Source organism: Physeter macrocephalus, chromosome 12, assembly GCF_002837175.3.
Source record: "Physeter macrocephalus isolate SW-GA chromosome 12, ASM283717v5, whole genome shotgun sequence".
In the NCBI taxonomy this organism is placed as follows: Eukaryota; Metazoa; Chordata; class Mammalia; order Artiodactyla; family Physeteridae; genus Physeter; species Physeter macrocephalus.
The window spans coordinates 64930970-64945653 of NC_041225.1; the positions used below are offsets into that span (position 1 = coordinate 64930970).

General features: G+C 38.5%; 1 protein-coding gene across 1 annotated transcript in view; it reads right to left on the reverse strand.

Moving 5' to 3' along the window:
* LOC102975917 (follicle-stimulating hormone receptor) overlaps positions 1-14684 on the reverse strand; it is a 122358-nt gene that overhangs the window by 44709 nt on the left and 62965 nt on the right. Inside the window, exon 2 of the mRNA XM_024118828.2 lies at positions 2908-2979. Within this exon, the coding sequence (XP_023974596.2) occupies positions 2908-2979 (72 nt within the window). The remainder of the gene's footprint in view (positions 1-2907; positions 2980-14684) is intronic.

Genomic DNA, 14684 nt, shown 5'->3' on the forward strand with positions numbered 1-14684 from the left:
ACTTAAGGGTAGAAATTGAGGAATCCCTCCATTTCAAAACAAGAATTATGGCCTCAGAAGAGAGGTGGGGTTTGCAGATGAAGGTTTAGGAGCCCTGGTAGTAAGATATAATTGATAAATAATAATGAGGATGTGACTATAAAAAAAGAAAATGGCCCAAACTGGCACCCTGGAATATCTGAACTTTTGAGGGGCAACTGAGGAAAAAGAAAAGGGACAGAACTGGTTATGGAGTAGTCTGGAAGGTTCAGAGGACAGGCAGGAGGATGTGGTGTCACCGACGTTAAAAGGGGAAAGAGTATTGAGAAGGATGGCATGAACGGTCAGTGTAATCAAAAGCTACCTATCGGTTAAATACTAAGAGGACAAAGTAGAAGTCATTAGTTCTGACAGTTTTGGTATTGTTGGGACCTTTGATAGAGTAATAGTGTTAGAGAATTTGTGGTTGAATAGCAAGAGGACAGGCTGAGGAGTGACTGAACGGAAAGGATAGAGGGGCAGTGAATACGGGCTGCTTTTTCAAAAGAGTGTCAGTGATGGGGAAGAGAGAGGGTGGTAGCAGGGAAGGAAAGCAGGATTTATCCAGAAAGCTTTCTCCCCTTCTTTTTTTTTTTTTTTTTTTTTTTGTGGTACGCGGGCCTCTCACTGTTGTGGCCTCTCCTGTTGCGGAGCACAGGCTCCGGACGTGCAGGCTCAGCGGCCATGGCTCACGGGCCCAGCCACTCCGCGGCACATGGGATCTTCCCGGACCGGGGCACGAACCCGCGTCCCCTGCATCGGCAGGCGGATTCTCAACCACTGCACCACCAGGGAAGCCCTCTCCCCTTCTTTTTAATAAGGATATGTGAAACTGGGCCACATGTGCAGAATGAGTGAAAGGGATTTTGTGATTTGTGAAGAGGGAGATATTGAAGAGGAAGCCAATATTTATTAAGTTCAGAAAACTGGTTAAAAATAGGAGGAAGAACATAAATGCAGAACATAACTGTGGAAAGGAGTTGAGAACTTATCAGTGACCAAGAATAGGAGGTGAGACAATGGATGAAGGAGAGCATAAGGACTGAAGGGTACAAATAGTCTGTTCAGAGTTCAGTTCGGTACTTGGTTCTCTGCTCTGGAATGTTTTGGAAACCTTAGGACATAAAAAGTATTGAAAACATAAGATTAATTTTTCTGGCATCTGTGGCAGTGCAGGCTGACTAATAAAGGCATGAGGTAGAAATGGACAACCTGCGTCTGAGGAAGTTGAGTTTCTGAACCAGCTGTTCTGTCTCTGGGATTATTGCTATGTCAGCTCAGATCAACTATCTATTGCCAAAGGAAGGTCTCATGGTAACCTGAGTACCCAATGAGAGGTCAGTCACGTTTGCTGGATTGAATTTATTAAGGTGAATTATTTGTAGTACCTGGGATTCCTGTCTTTAGAATTATTTCTATGTAATTACAGAACTTTTGGCTGGGGGGGGCGGTGCGGAGGGCGAGACCTATCCAATAGTCACCTAGTCTCTGTTAATTCCAGGCAGGGCAATAGCTGATCCATCCAGGAATACACCTTGAGTCAAAAGCTCTCCTACTCTGTTCCTTCCCTGTTTTCCTTGGTGAGCTCTGCTCAGATGAGTGCCCCATCTCCCAGTTTCTGTGCGTGTTGAATGTCTTCAAGAATTGTAAACATTGAAGACTCAGGTCTTAAACTGGACTCTTATCCAACTGGGAGATGCTTGCACATAGAAATCAGAGATCACATAAGCTACCTCCCCCTTTAAAATCTCCTTCTTTAATACACAGATGAGGAAGCCAAGGTTCTGAGAGATAAGGTGATTTAATCAAGGTTACACAGTAAGTTTATATTAAAATTAACACTCAGACCCAGGATTCTGACCAACCTCCTCTAAGCAGTTGACATAACTGCTCAAACACATTGCCACTCTCTCTGCTTTGTGTTTCTTTCATTAATGGATTTCTTTCTTGCTTCCTCAGACCTGGGCAAGTGTTCTTTTTAAAAGTGTGGTGAAAGAACCAAGACAAAAATTGAATGGCTTAAAGAAGGGAAGCTTATATAACTGCGGGGGGGGGTGGGGGTGGGCATTGCTTTATTCTTATAATGAAAAAAACCATTCTCTTCTGTGTAATCCATCTATCTGTTGGTGTACTTACTGTCATTAAGTTCTAGATTCTGGCTGTGGTGAAAAACACTTTTCCCATCCCTAAAAGCCTAGGGGATGGGATCAAGGACCTTCAAAGGCAGGGTGGGTTACCTTAAGCATGAAAGAATTTGCTGTTTTTTCTTACTCTACCCTACTTTGAGAAAAGCCTATGTGGGGAAACCCCTACATTACACTAGCCCAGTAAAAAGCAAGTGTTTACATTAACAAAAGTCTTCTCTTTTCAAAGGAAATCATCCTCAGTGCTCTAAACTTTCCCAATACTTTTGAATGTTTATATTATGACTTACCACTTGTCAGCATGGCTTAGGAACAAGAAGTCCAGAAAATCTCTAAAGCACAAATGTTAGGCCCTGCTGTCAATTAAAAATTAATCAGAGTTAATAATAATTAACTCTATTAATAGTTAATTAATAGAGAGTATCTCTTAAAAAGAATGGATGTCAGCAGAGAAAATAGGTTTTGATTTATAAAGCTTTCACTCACAGGTACTTTGGGAGCAACACCTTATACCAAAAAAGTGAGAATTGCTTGGATTGACCTTATGCTTATTTCAGTGGCCACATGCTGAAAGATTTCACACTACTGTTTAGGAACTGTGGTAAGGAAATACAATGGGACAAGGTGCAAAACCTTCACTTAGTGTGTTATTCTGGTTCCTAAGCACAGAGAATCATGCTAGATGTGGTCTGAGGTTGCTGCCCATAGCCCATATGAAGCATTCACACACTGCTCAGGTACATACATTTTCTCCAGGTCCCCAAATCCCGAAAATGCTCCTTTGGGGATGACTTGAAGCTTGGTGAGAACAAACCTCCTGAAAAGAGAGTGGACATAAAATATCACAACCTATCCATTCATTGATAAGGCATTGAGTGCCTAATGTATAATAGCAGATAACAGCCAAAATATACCGAGTGCTTGCCATTTAGTAGTGCTTCTGATTGCTTCTCCATGATCTCTTTTCACCCACACCACAAAGCAGTGATGTTGGCAGTATTGTTATCCCAATTTTGTATAAGAGGAAACTGAGGTTTAAGGAGGTTAGAAAACTTACCCATGGTCACATGGCTAATATGTGGCAGAGCTAGGATATGAACCTTCTTGTCACCACTACTCCATTTGACTCCTACAGCCCTGTGAAGCCCCTTCTCTTTCTCTATTCCAACTCCCAATACCTCCTCCCTATTATCCTTCTTAGCTGACCTTGCTTCTTACTTCAGAGAAAAGGAAACCAGTAGAAGAGAACTTCCTCATGCTCTCACTTGGCTCCCAGGCATCCTCCCACGTGTACCTGGGCTTTATATACCTTGCCTTCCCGCCTGTTACCATGGGTGAGCTGTCCAGGGTCCTGACTAAAAACAGTCCTTCCAACCCATGCCATATCTCTTTCCTTGTCTTATAGTGAAGGTAGCCGCTACAGCAATTCCCCCCTTTCTTTCATACATTTCCTTCACCTACTTTTGCTTCTTTATTGGATCCTGCCCATCAGTATACAAACATGCCTTAATTTCTCCCATCTAAGGAAAGTCTTAACCTCAGCCACCTTCAGCTTTTGCCATTTTCTTCTGCTTGAAATATTTGTCTCACACCTGCCTCAAAATTCCTTCCAATGGCTCCTCATCTCAGTCAGGAAAAAAACCCTCTCGTATTGTGTTGACCAAAAGGTTCATTCGGTTTTTTCTGTAAGGTGGCTCTAGTAACACTTAGTTGTCTTTAACTTCATTCAGAACAATTGTGTTAGATTGTATGTGACAGCTGTCATATCAGCGTGCAATGAAAAAAAGACTTATCAAAATTGGTGAATTTTTGTGTGGCCATTTGGATATTGAAGATGGAAGAAAAAAAGCAACATTTTCGGCATATTATGCATTATTATTTCAAGAAAGGTAAAAATGGGACTGAAGTGCAAAAAAAGATTTGTGCAGTGTATGGAGAAGGTGCTGTGACTGATCGAACGTGTCAAAAGTGGTTTGCGAAGTTTCGTGCTGGAGATTTCTCACTGGATGATGCTTCACGTTCGGGTAAACCAATTGAAGTTGATAGCGATCAAATCGAGACATTAACTGAGAACAATCAATGTTATACCATGAGGGAGATAGCCGACATACTCAAAATATCCAAATCAAGCCATGAAAATCATTTGCACCAACTTGGTTATGTAAATCACTTTGCTGTCTGGGTTCCACATAAGGTAAGTGAAAAAAACCCTCTTGACCATATTTCTGCATGCGATTCTCTACTTAAACATAACAAAAACATTCCATTTTTAAAACAAATTGTGACTGGCGATGAAAAGTGGATACTGTACAATAATGTGGAACAGAAGAGATCGTGGGGCAAGCGAAATGAACCACCACCAACCGCATCAAGGCCAGTCTTCATTCAGAGAAGGTAATGTTGTGTGTATGGTGGGATTGGAAGGGAGTCCTCTATTATGAGCTCCTTCCGGAAAACCAAACAATTAATTCCAACAACTACTGCTCCCAGTAGACCAACTGAAAGCAGCACTTGATGAAAAGCTTCAGGAATTAGTCAACAGAAAATGCATAATCTTCCATCAGGATAATGCAAGACCGCACGTTTATTTGATGACCAGGCAAAAACTGTTACAGCTTGGCTGGGAAGTTGATTCATCTGCTGTATTCACCAGACATTGCACCTTGGGATTTCCATTTACTTCGGCCTTTACAAAATTCTCTTAGTGGAAAAATTTCATTTCCCTGGAAGACTGTAAAAGGCACCTGGAACAGTTCTTTGCTCAAAAAGATAAAAAGTTTTGGGAAGATGGAATTATGAAGTTGCCTGAAAAATGGCAGAAGGTAGTGGAACAAAAGGATGAATACATTGTTCAATAAAGTTCTTGGTGAAAATAAAAAGTGTGTCTTTTATTTTTACTTAAAAATCGAAGTCACTTTTTGGCCAACCCAATATATAATGGCCTGCAGGACCCCATAGGATCTTCCCACTCTCCCTTCCCGTATATCCTCTAACCTCAATTTTGACAGCTCACACCATTGCTTATCTCATTCTTTTCACAGTAATCTCTTTCTATTCTTTGTACATGCCAGGTTCCTTCTTGCCTAATATTTCTGCATTTGCAATTCTCTCTTCCTGGAGCATTCCTCTCTCAGATATCCTCTTGCTTGCCCTTTCATCCAGCTGCTTGCTCAAATGTCACTTTCTCAGTGAGGCTTTCCCTAACCACCCTATTTAAAATGACAATTTTCCCAACTTAGTCCCTTAACCCCTTTCTTCAAAGTACTTCTGACATGTTATACTTTATATTATCTATTTATGTATTCATATATTTACTTATCTTTTACCCATAACTAGAATGCAAGCTCTGTGAAGGCAGGAATTTTTGTCTGATTTGTCTACTGTTGTATGCCAAATGCCTAGAACAGTGGCTGGTACATGACACATATTCAGAAAAACATTTCTTGAATGGCTATTGAAGTCTGAGAGTTCAAGGCTTGAGGGTAGAATTACAAGTGACTCTTTGGGAATCTCTACAGTGGGAATACTATTTCTTTCTCTGCCTTTCCTCCCTCCCACTTTCTCTTACTTTGCAATTGGTTAATAGGGAGTTGGTTTTCTTTCCACTTTAATCCTTCCTTCTGCAAGGCAGTCTCTCAGTAGGAATTCAGTACTGTGGACTTGGATAGTTTCACAAACTTTCATTGCTTTAGTCTCCTATTATTTATTGGTATTAGTGAAATTCCCATTTCACATAAAGTTATTGTTCAGGCAAACAGTTCTTTTCTTCCACTTTGTTTGTTTGCCTTTGGCCACCATGTGCACCAGCTCCATGGTGGGGAATCACGAGAGAGAATCCTGTGTGCTTTTCTTGCTCTAGAGGAGTTTATATACATGGGAAGGCAAAAACAGAAGCCTTGGAATCACCAGGAAACAGATGTGGGATACAGTTGATGTAGTAACTATAGATGTTATACAGGAATGAAATGTGAAAGATCCCAAAGTACATAAATATATAGGAGGAAGATTGGAAGGAGTGGGTGAATTTGAGCCTGGGTCTCAAAACTATCAGATCATACTAAAAGCATAGTCTCTGTGAAACTATTGGATCTAATTTAGGATTGAGTGTAATGGTTCTAGAACAGTATCAACTTCTAGAACACTCATCTGAAAAGAATCAAGGTCATTTCATAGTCTCTTAATGTACTCAATCTTAGTTAACATAGACAAGTTCCTTTTGTTCCTGTTTATCACAAGACAGAAGAATGATGAAAACAAATTGGTAAAAGCAGATAATAAAATTGCTTTAAACTACCCAATCAGTGTAAAATTTCAAGGGAGTTGAAATATTAAGGTAAATATTAGTTAATAAGATGTGCAAAGAGTAGAATCTTGGATAATTGACTCTAATAACAAGTCAACTAGATAGTTCTTTTTGGTTCAACTCTAGTAGCAGGCACATTTTCTAAAAATTTCAATGTGCCTGTATTAAGTGGTTCAAACTAATTAATATAATTAAATGTTTTTTGAAGATTGAAAGTCTTGACTTCCATTTCCTGAAATGCTATAAATTGGATAACCTGAAGATATTTCCACTAAAGATCACCCAGACATCGTCTATAAAACATAACCACTATTGTTTTAATTGCATAGCTGAGCTTATTAGATAATATAAGAAATTCCTAGGGTCCTACAGTAGAACAACTGAATACCAGATGGAACCTTGAGTTGTGAATGTAAACAGAATTCTAAGAGGGTAAATTGAAGTCAGTGTATTTGGGGGGTGGGCAGAAGGGAGGAGTGGGGAGAGGGTTGTCTGGACTTGGTAGACAAGAAATTTGTGTTTTGATGCCCAACTGGTACATGAGATGAAACATGGATGATGGAATGCAAAGATCTGTTTCTGTGTGTCATTTGTCTGTCTACCTAGCTACCTGCCTACCTATCTATCACATGTGCATTCTAGAAAGAAAGATACAGGAAATGGAGAACAGGCAACTTTCAATGAAATAACATGTGGATAATTTCCAGAAATTATGAAAGACATAAATCCTCAGATTCAGAAATCTCAACAAGTTCCAGGAAGGATAACAAATCCACTGCTGGATACCTGTGAATTAAAACTGTAGAGCCAAAAAAGAAACTTTTTAAAATGCAAACAGAGAAAAAAAGACATATTATCTTCAAAGAAAAAACAATTAGAAAACTTCGTAAAAATATCTTCAAAATTATTAGAGAAAATAACTGCCAGTTTAGAATCCTATGCCCAGAAATAATCATTCAAATGTGAGGGTAAAATAAAGACACTTGTAGACAAATTTAATTAGCCATTAACAAAGTTTTAGCAAAAGAATTCCCTTAGAAAATAAGATAATTTAATCCAGTAGGAAGTCTCCAAAAATAAGAAGGAATAGTGAACAAAGAAATTAATGCTCCTTATTGAATAGGTTGGTTTTTCATAATGGTTGGAAAATTCACCTATTTAATAAGGAACACTAAAAAAATGTTGACCAAGAAGTGGGTCACAAGGGAAAGCAAATTGTTATCAAACAAATCATTTTCTTTGACAATGATGCATTTGAATTACTTAGAAGTCAGTAATAAGACATAATTATCCCCCCCGCCCCGCCACATGTACACACGCATTTGGAGAGCCAAAACAAAACCAAATCCAACAAACAAAACACTCTTTTAAATCATACATGGGTCAAAGAAGAAATTACATTAATAATTGGAAATTATTTGGAATTGAACCATGATGAAAATGCAACATATCAAACTTATGAGGTGCAGCTAAACTGCTTCTTATACAGAAATTTGTAGCTTTAAATTATTATACCAGAAAAAGAGACAAAAAAGATGGAAAATTAATGAGCTAACACAGGAAAGTAGTGAAAGAACAACAGAATTGTGTTAACAGAAAACTATAAAGCCAATATTTATTCCATTTCTAGCTAGAACTTAAAATGCAAACTCAAAAGCAGTTTAATAAAAAAAAAGGTAAAATGAGGGGCTGCTGATAGAGATGTTTTGAGAAGATAAAACACTCATCTAGACATTACAACTTGATATATAGAGTTTAAGTTTTAATTTTTCATTTTAGAAATAAAGCAAATGAGAGAGTCTAACAGATTAACTTTAAACACATTGCAAAATTTGTTTGCCTTGAGAGAAGAAACCTAGAGAGAGTAGAGAGAAAAAACAAATAAAGGTAAGAGTAGAAATACATTACACAGGATCAACAAAATCAAAAACTAACTCTTTGGAAAGATTAATAGACTAAAAAGAAATCTGTTCGTATCAACCAAGGGGAAAAAAAGCCCCAATAAAACAATGAGACATGAAAAATGGCACTTAACTACAAATAAAACATGTTTTAAATCAGAGAGCCCTAAGAACAATTTTATAACATTAGATTTTTAAAAATCAGACAGTATGGATAATTTTCCTAGAAATATATACTTACTAAAACTGACTCATGAAGATGTAGAAAACTGAACAGATCTATAATGATCAACAAATTGGATTGGTAGTTTAAAACCTATTCACCAAAATCAAGGTCAGCATCATATGATTTTAGAAGTAAATTCTACCCCTTTAAAGTGATGGAAAATCTCAATCTTTTACAAACTATTCCAGAGGCTAGCAAAAGACGGAATGTTCTTCAACCCTTTTAATGTGGCTGGTGTAAACACCAGTAATAAAATAGACAAGGACAATAAAAGAATGGAAAGATTTAGACCAATCTCACTTATTAATGTAACTGGAAAAAATCTGAAATAGTGTAGTGCCAGTGTATATCCAAACAGAGGCTAAACAAATAATATATCATTATCATTTGGGTTTGTCCCAGATTTCAAGGGTTGCTAAATATTAGATAACTCTATTAAAGGAAATTTCCACACTAAGAAATTAAAAGTGAAAAATCACATGATTTCATTAATAGGCATAGAAAATATATTTCATAAAAACCCAAAACATTTTGACAAATGAGAAAAGGGGGGAATATTCTTAATCTGATAAGGTGTAAAATCTGTCAACCACTACAATAAATGTCATACTCAGTGGTGAAATATTAGACACATTCCATTTAAAGTTAGGAATGAGGCCAGGATGTCTACTATTATACCTTCCATTCAGTATTGTGCTAGATGCCCTAGCCTATACAGTAAGATAAAAAGAAAGGTATATCAGTATTATTGATGAAAAACTGTCATTATCTATAGATAACATGATTGTCTATACAAACAAACTGTAACCTAAGAGATCAGTAGTAGAACTAATAAGGAAGTCTGGTAAGGTAGGTGGCTATGTAATTAATGCAGAAAGATAATTTTCATTCTTATATTATTTTAACGTACGTCAATATCAATGGCTAAAAACTTATAAAATATAAGAAATTAATCTAAAAAAAGATTTAGGGATTTATGGAGAACAATCAAATACTGAATTGAAAAACATTAAAAAATAAAAACCCTGAAATAGCACACTTAAGGGAAGTCTCAATATTGTGAAGATATCAGTTTTAATCCACATTAATGTAGAAATTAAATTCAAGACCCATCTAAGACACAGTAGTTCTTTTGCTTTTGTTTCTTTTGATATGTGTGTATGGAAATGGACTAGTTGGTTAATATTCATATGGAAGAGCAGTTTTGAAGAATAGCCAAAATAATTTCGAAGAAGTAAAACAAGATTGGGAGAATCGGCATGCTAGGCAATATGATTTTTATAAAGCTATAGTGATTAAAATGCTGTGGTTCTGACAGAGATTAAATAGAACAGTGGGAGAGAAAACGAGTACAGAAATAGACCATTAAACAAAAGAAAACAACAAATGACAGAGTAGCATTAAAAATGTATGGAGGGGGCTTCCCTGGTGGCGCAGTGGTTGAGAGTCTGCCTGCCAATGCAGGGGACACGGGTTCGTGCCCCAGTCCGGGAAGATCCCACATGCTGCGGGGCGGCTGGGCCCGTGAGCCATGGCCGCTGGGCCTGCGCGTCCGGAGCCTGTGCTCCGCAAAGGGAGAGGCCACAACAGTGAGAGGCCTGCGTACGGGAAAAAAAAAAAAAAAAAAAAAAAAATGTATGGAGGAAGATATGGATTAATCAGTAAGGGATGCTGAAACTATTGATTATCCTTATGGATAAAAATAACACCTTTGCTTATTACCATATTAAAATTTCAGCTCCAGGTTTATTAAAAATCTAAATGGTAAAAATCAACACTTTAAAATTTTTGGATAAAATACAGCATTCTATTGCGGAGACTTTCTTTAAAAAGGACACAAAAACTGCACACCAAAATTGAAAAGCTGATAGATTTGACAATAATAAACTTAAAATTTCTCTAAAACAAAGATATATTGTCGGTTGGTGAAAGATATTTGCAACACATACAACTAACAAGGGTTAGCATCCAGAATACAAAGAACTTTACAAAATTATGAGAAAAATACAAACAACCCAGTAGAAAGATAGGCAAAAGATATGAATAGGCAGTTCATATAAGAGAAAATGCAAATGGCCAATAAAAATATGCAAAGATGCTCAACTTCACTAGTGATCAAGAAAATGCAAATTTAAGCAATAAATAGGTACTTTTAAACACGATCATATTGGCAAACATTAAAAGGAAAACCTCACAATAACAGTGCTGGTGAGGCAGTGGAATAGTAGGACATTTTCTACACTCTTGACAGAAGGGTAATTTTCTACAAGTAGTTTTAGTAGCCATTTGGCAAAATGTATTGAAGTCAAAGAAACAAATGCCTTTGAATCCAGTTATTCTATGTCTCCTGGCCACATATGCACCTGGAGACGGGTAAAAGATTAACCACTGCAACATCATTTGTAGTCGTAGAAAACTGGAGACAAATGCTCATAAACAAGGGGATGAATAAATATTAATAAACTATGATATATTGACACAATGCCAAATTATAAAGCAGTGAAAAGGAACAAACTGACTGGGGCTACATACAACAATCTGGATAAATTCCCAAAGCATAATGTCGAGAAAAAAAAAAAAGTCAATTATATGCACAATATGTGCAGTATGATATTTTCATAGAGGTTAACAACATACAAAATAAAACAGTGTATTGTTTTGTATGAATCATGTTTTTTCATTCCATATTTTTGATGTTTTGACATCTTGAGGTTTGCTGGCTCTGGAGGGACTACTCCTCCTAGGGCTAACTCCTAGAGATAGCAAACAACTGGCCTGAGAGTGTGCCTTTCTTATGCAAACCAACTAATCCATACCCCCAAGCAGCTCCTTTAAGGGGCCCTTGCACTCTGGGCCACCATTCCTCTGTCCTAATCACCCCAGGGAAGCTCCTACCCCACAGAGTCCACTGAAATTATTTAGACTAGCCAATCCTAAACCTGTTTACCCTGTTTCACCCGTTTTTTTTCCCTTGGAAGCCACAATAAAGTGTTTTCCCCCAGCTGCCTCTGCCTCATGACCAACGCTGGTGCTTCCCCATGTGCCCCCTTCTCCTGGGAGCTGTGAGAATAACAAACTATCTTTTCAATGGCAGTTTTCTCCTAATCTTTTGGCCTCACCATACTCAAATAGTAATGAGACCTATATTGCAAAACATGTTCAGAGATGCATACCTATCTATCAAAAGGAAAATTCTGAGACTCACAACACCAAAATCAGCGTAGTGTTTACCTCTGTGACAAAAGGAAAAGGAGTGAAACACAACTATATCTAAAATGTTTTGTATTTTTTAAAAAGATCTAAACCATTTTGACCGAACGTTAAGATTTGGCAAAGCTGAGCGGTGCTTTATGAGTGTTTATGATACCATTCTCTACGCTTCATACTTGAAATATTTCATAATTAGTTTTTCAAGATTGAAATTCTCACCAGGCCATATCCCAAGCATCATTTATTTATCTGTTTGTTTTTAAACAGGGAGAGCTATTTACAAGTATCATCATACCCTTCATGTCAGATGGCAACTTTACTTCACTCTGTTAAGGGGGCATGAAGTGTCTGAACGATTTCTGTAAAGATGCACAATTCATCAAGATGGCTCTGAAAATAAAATTTTATTCGCTATATTGCAAGTTACTTAATGTCTCTTCCATGATAAATGGGGTGGGTGGGGTTTATTTTTTTCTTTCCTGAAATGGAGAAGCTTTAGGATTCCCTTGAACTCTGCCTCTGTTAGAAGCAATCAATATCTTGGGCAGTCCATTCACCCTTGGCCAAATTTAATTCCTCTTTGTGGATTAAAGGAGACTAGTTTAAAAGATCCCATAAAAAGCTTTCTGGCAGCCTGGAAAACAGCCAATATTCTTTTTGAGGAAGCTGCCTTTTTATGATGGCCCAAGTTTAAATGACACTGGGCTCTGTGTTCTTTGAATTTCACACAAGTTTAAAAAATTAAAGTGAGAACAGCTTGGCCCAGTATATACAAAAAGAAATTGATCATCATCCTGACCTCAAAATGCCAAGCGTTTTTGTGCTTCACACTCTTTAGGTCAAACTGCTACCCTAATTAACTTTCTGGGAATGTGTCCAGGAAAACTATCCAAGGGGGTGGATTGAACTAAATGAGGAAATCATCCAGAAAAAAAAGAGAGTTTAAATAACTTGATTTGGCTCTTTACCATGACCCAGGAGATAACTACCCCGCTGTCAAAATCATTTAGGCACCTAATTGGTTGTATTTCTCATGTTGTTACACATGAGTCTTGAAGCCAGTGGGGCAGCCAATAGTAGGAAGAAAGAGGTGGGAAGGTAGGAAGAGGTGGCTTCCTTATATAACTGGACTTTAAGGTTTTTTTTAAAGAAAAAAAACCTTCACATTTTGGCATAAGTCTTAACTGCCTAGATGTGGGGTGCTTTGTAATGTGTAGTGTGAGGTGCTCTGTAAAACACAGAGAAATTGGTTCAACTAGCATTAGCCCTTCATCCACCTTCCGGCTGTGTATGAAAATGCCAACGATTCATTGGGGGTTGCAAAGCCTCCCATGGGGTTTCTTGGGATAGAGGTGTCAGTGTTCTTTGTATCCTTCTTCCGTGGTGTGGAGGAGACTCTTGTCCTTAACCTTAAACCAAATGTGAGAGGTATTAGGAGAACTAATTAAAGGGGTTGTCACTCATTTCCTGCAAATCTGGAAGACATAGAGCCTGGCTTATGACTAAAGTCTGACCTCTAAAGGTGAGAAGTGGCCAGATGCTTTGGGAGAGGGCTGCAGTTCCACAGACAAAGGTGTGGGTTTCCCAGAAGCCAGACCTATACCCAGCTGAAGGGAGCTGGATTCTCATCTTCAAAAAAATGGACTTGCCTGTATAGTGACCAGACCCCAAAAGAAAACCTGTCTGGAGCTTCTACTCCGGAAGCCAGTGAAAGGAAGGAACTGCTCTCCCAGAACCACAGATGGAGGTCATAAGAATTAGCCTTTGAATATCTGCCACACCCAGAGGGGTCCAAAGCCAGGTGGCCACTGTGCCATCAGTGTTGGATCCAGTTCCTTTCCCTCCAGTCTCTCTACCTCCTAGGCCCAAGCCAGGCAAGTCCAGAAACAACAGCAAGATGGGGAGGAGTTAATAAGGAAGAGAGAAGAAACCCCCTCTTCCTCACCAGTTACAGGTTTCTGAGTCTGAAGTGGGCCCAAGCAGTGGAATAGGGAGGTTTTAAATAGGATGAAAAAGTGGACCTTTAATAATAGTCAACACTAGACTTTCATGACATTTATGAGACTGGAACAGCTATGGCACCTGCCCCGAATTTCATCTGGGATGGGGGAAAATGAGTCAACAGAGTAGGGTTTGCCTGGCAGTGGTAGTAAAGAAGAGAGCTACTTCTGGTTGTACCCTGTTGAATCCATCTTGATCAATATGTTATGATTTCTGAGTTGGTGAAAACCTTCCCCAAGTCTTCCTCTGTAGAACTTTATCTGTGAGAGAAAAAGTACTATGAACTTAAATGGGAGAAGGAATGGAAAGCATTCTTATTCTTATTTCCTCCCCTGTTATTTAGCTCTTATTCCCTGGGCTGTCAATGAGCAGTTTAGGACAGAGAGGGTAATTTGGCTTTTCCTTTTGGTGCAGTTTGAAGTAGAAGAAACATTTGCAAGTCAGAGCCCCAGCCATGGGGATTATCTACATAATAGCAGAATGGCTGGCTAAAGGAAGGGAAATGATTGCCCAGATGTTCAGTTTCCATTGACCTTCTATTCCGTTAAAGTTCCAGATAATCTGTCTCATGTAGACACTGCCACATGCCATTGTGTCAACTCACGGTACCATGATATTTTCTTTAGGAGAGCAAGTTTATGGTTGTAGGATAGAAACTCATGAGGCGGGCGCCACTCCAAACCCAGCTCCCATGACAACTCGCTGTCCCCTGAGTCTCCAGGATTTCCCCTCACCAACCTTCCTGGAGTGGTGATTCTTCAATTTTATCATCTTCCAGTGAACAGGGATTTCTAATAGCTCTTTTGAATCTGCTTTCCTTTTTATTCCACTTATGTCCCCTTATCTCAACATCTGTGCTGGGCTGATAAAGGGGATGTTGG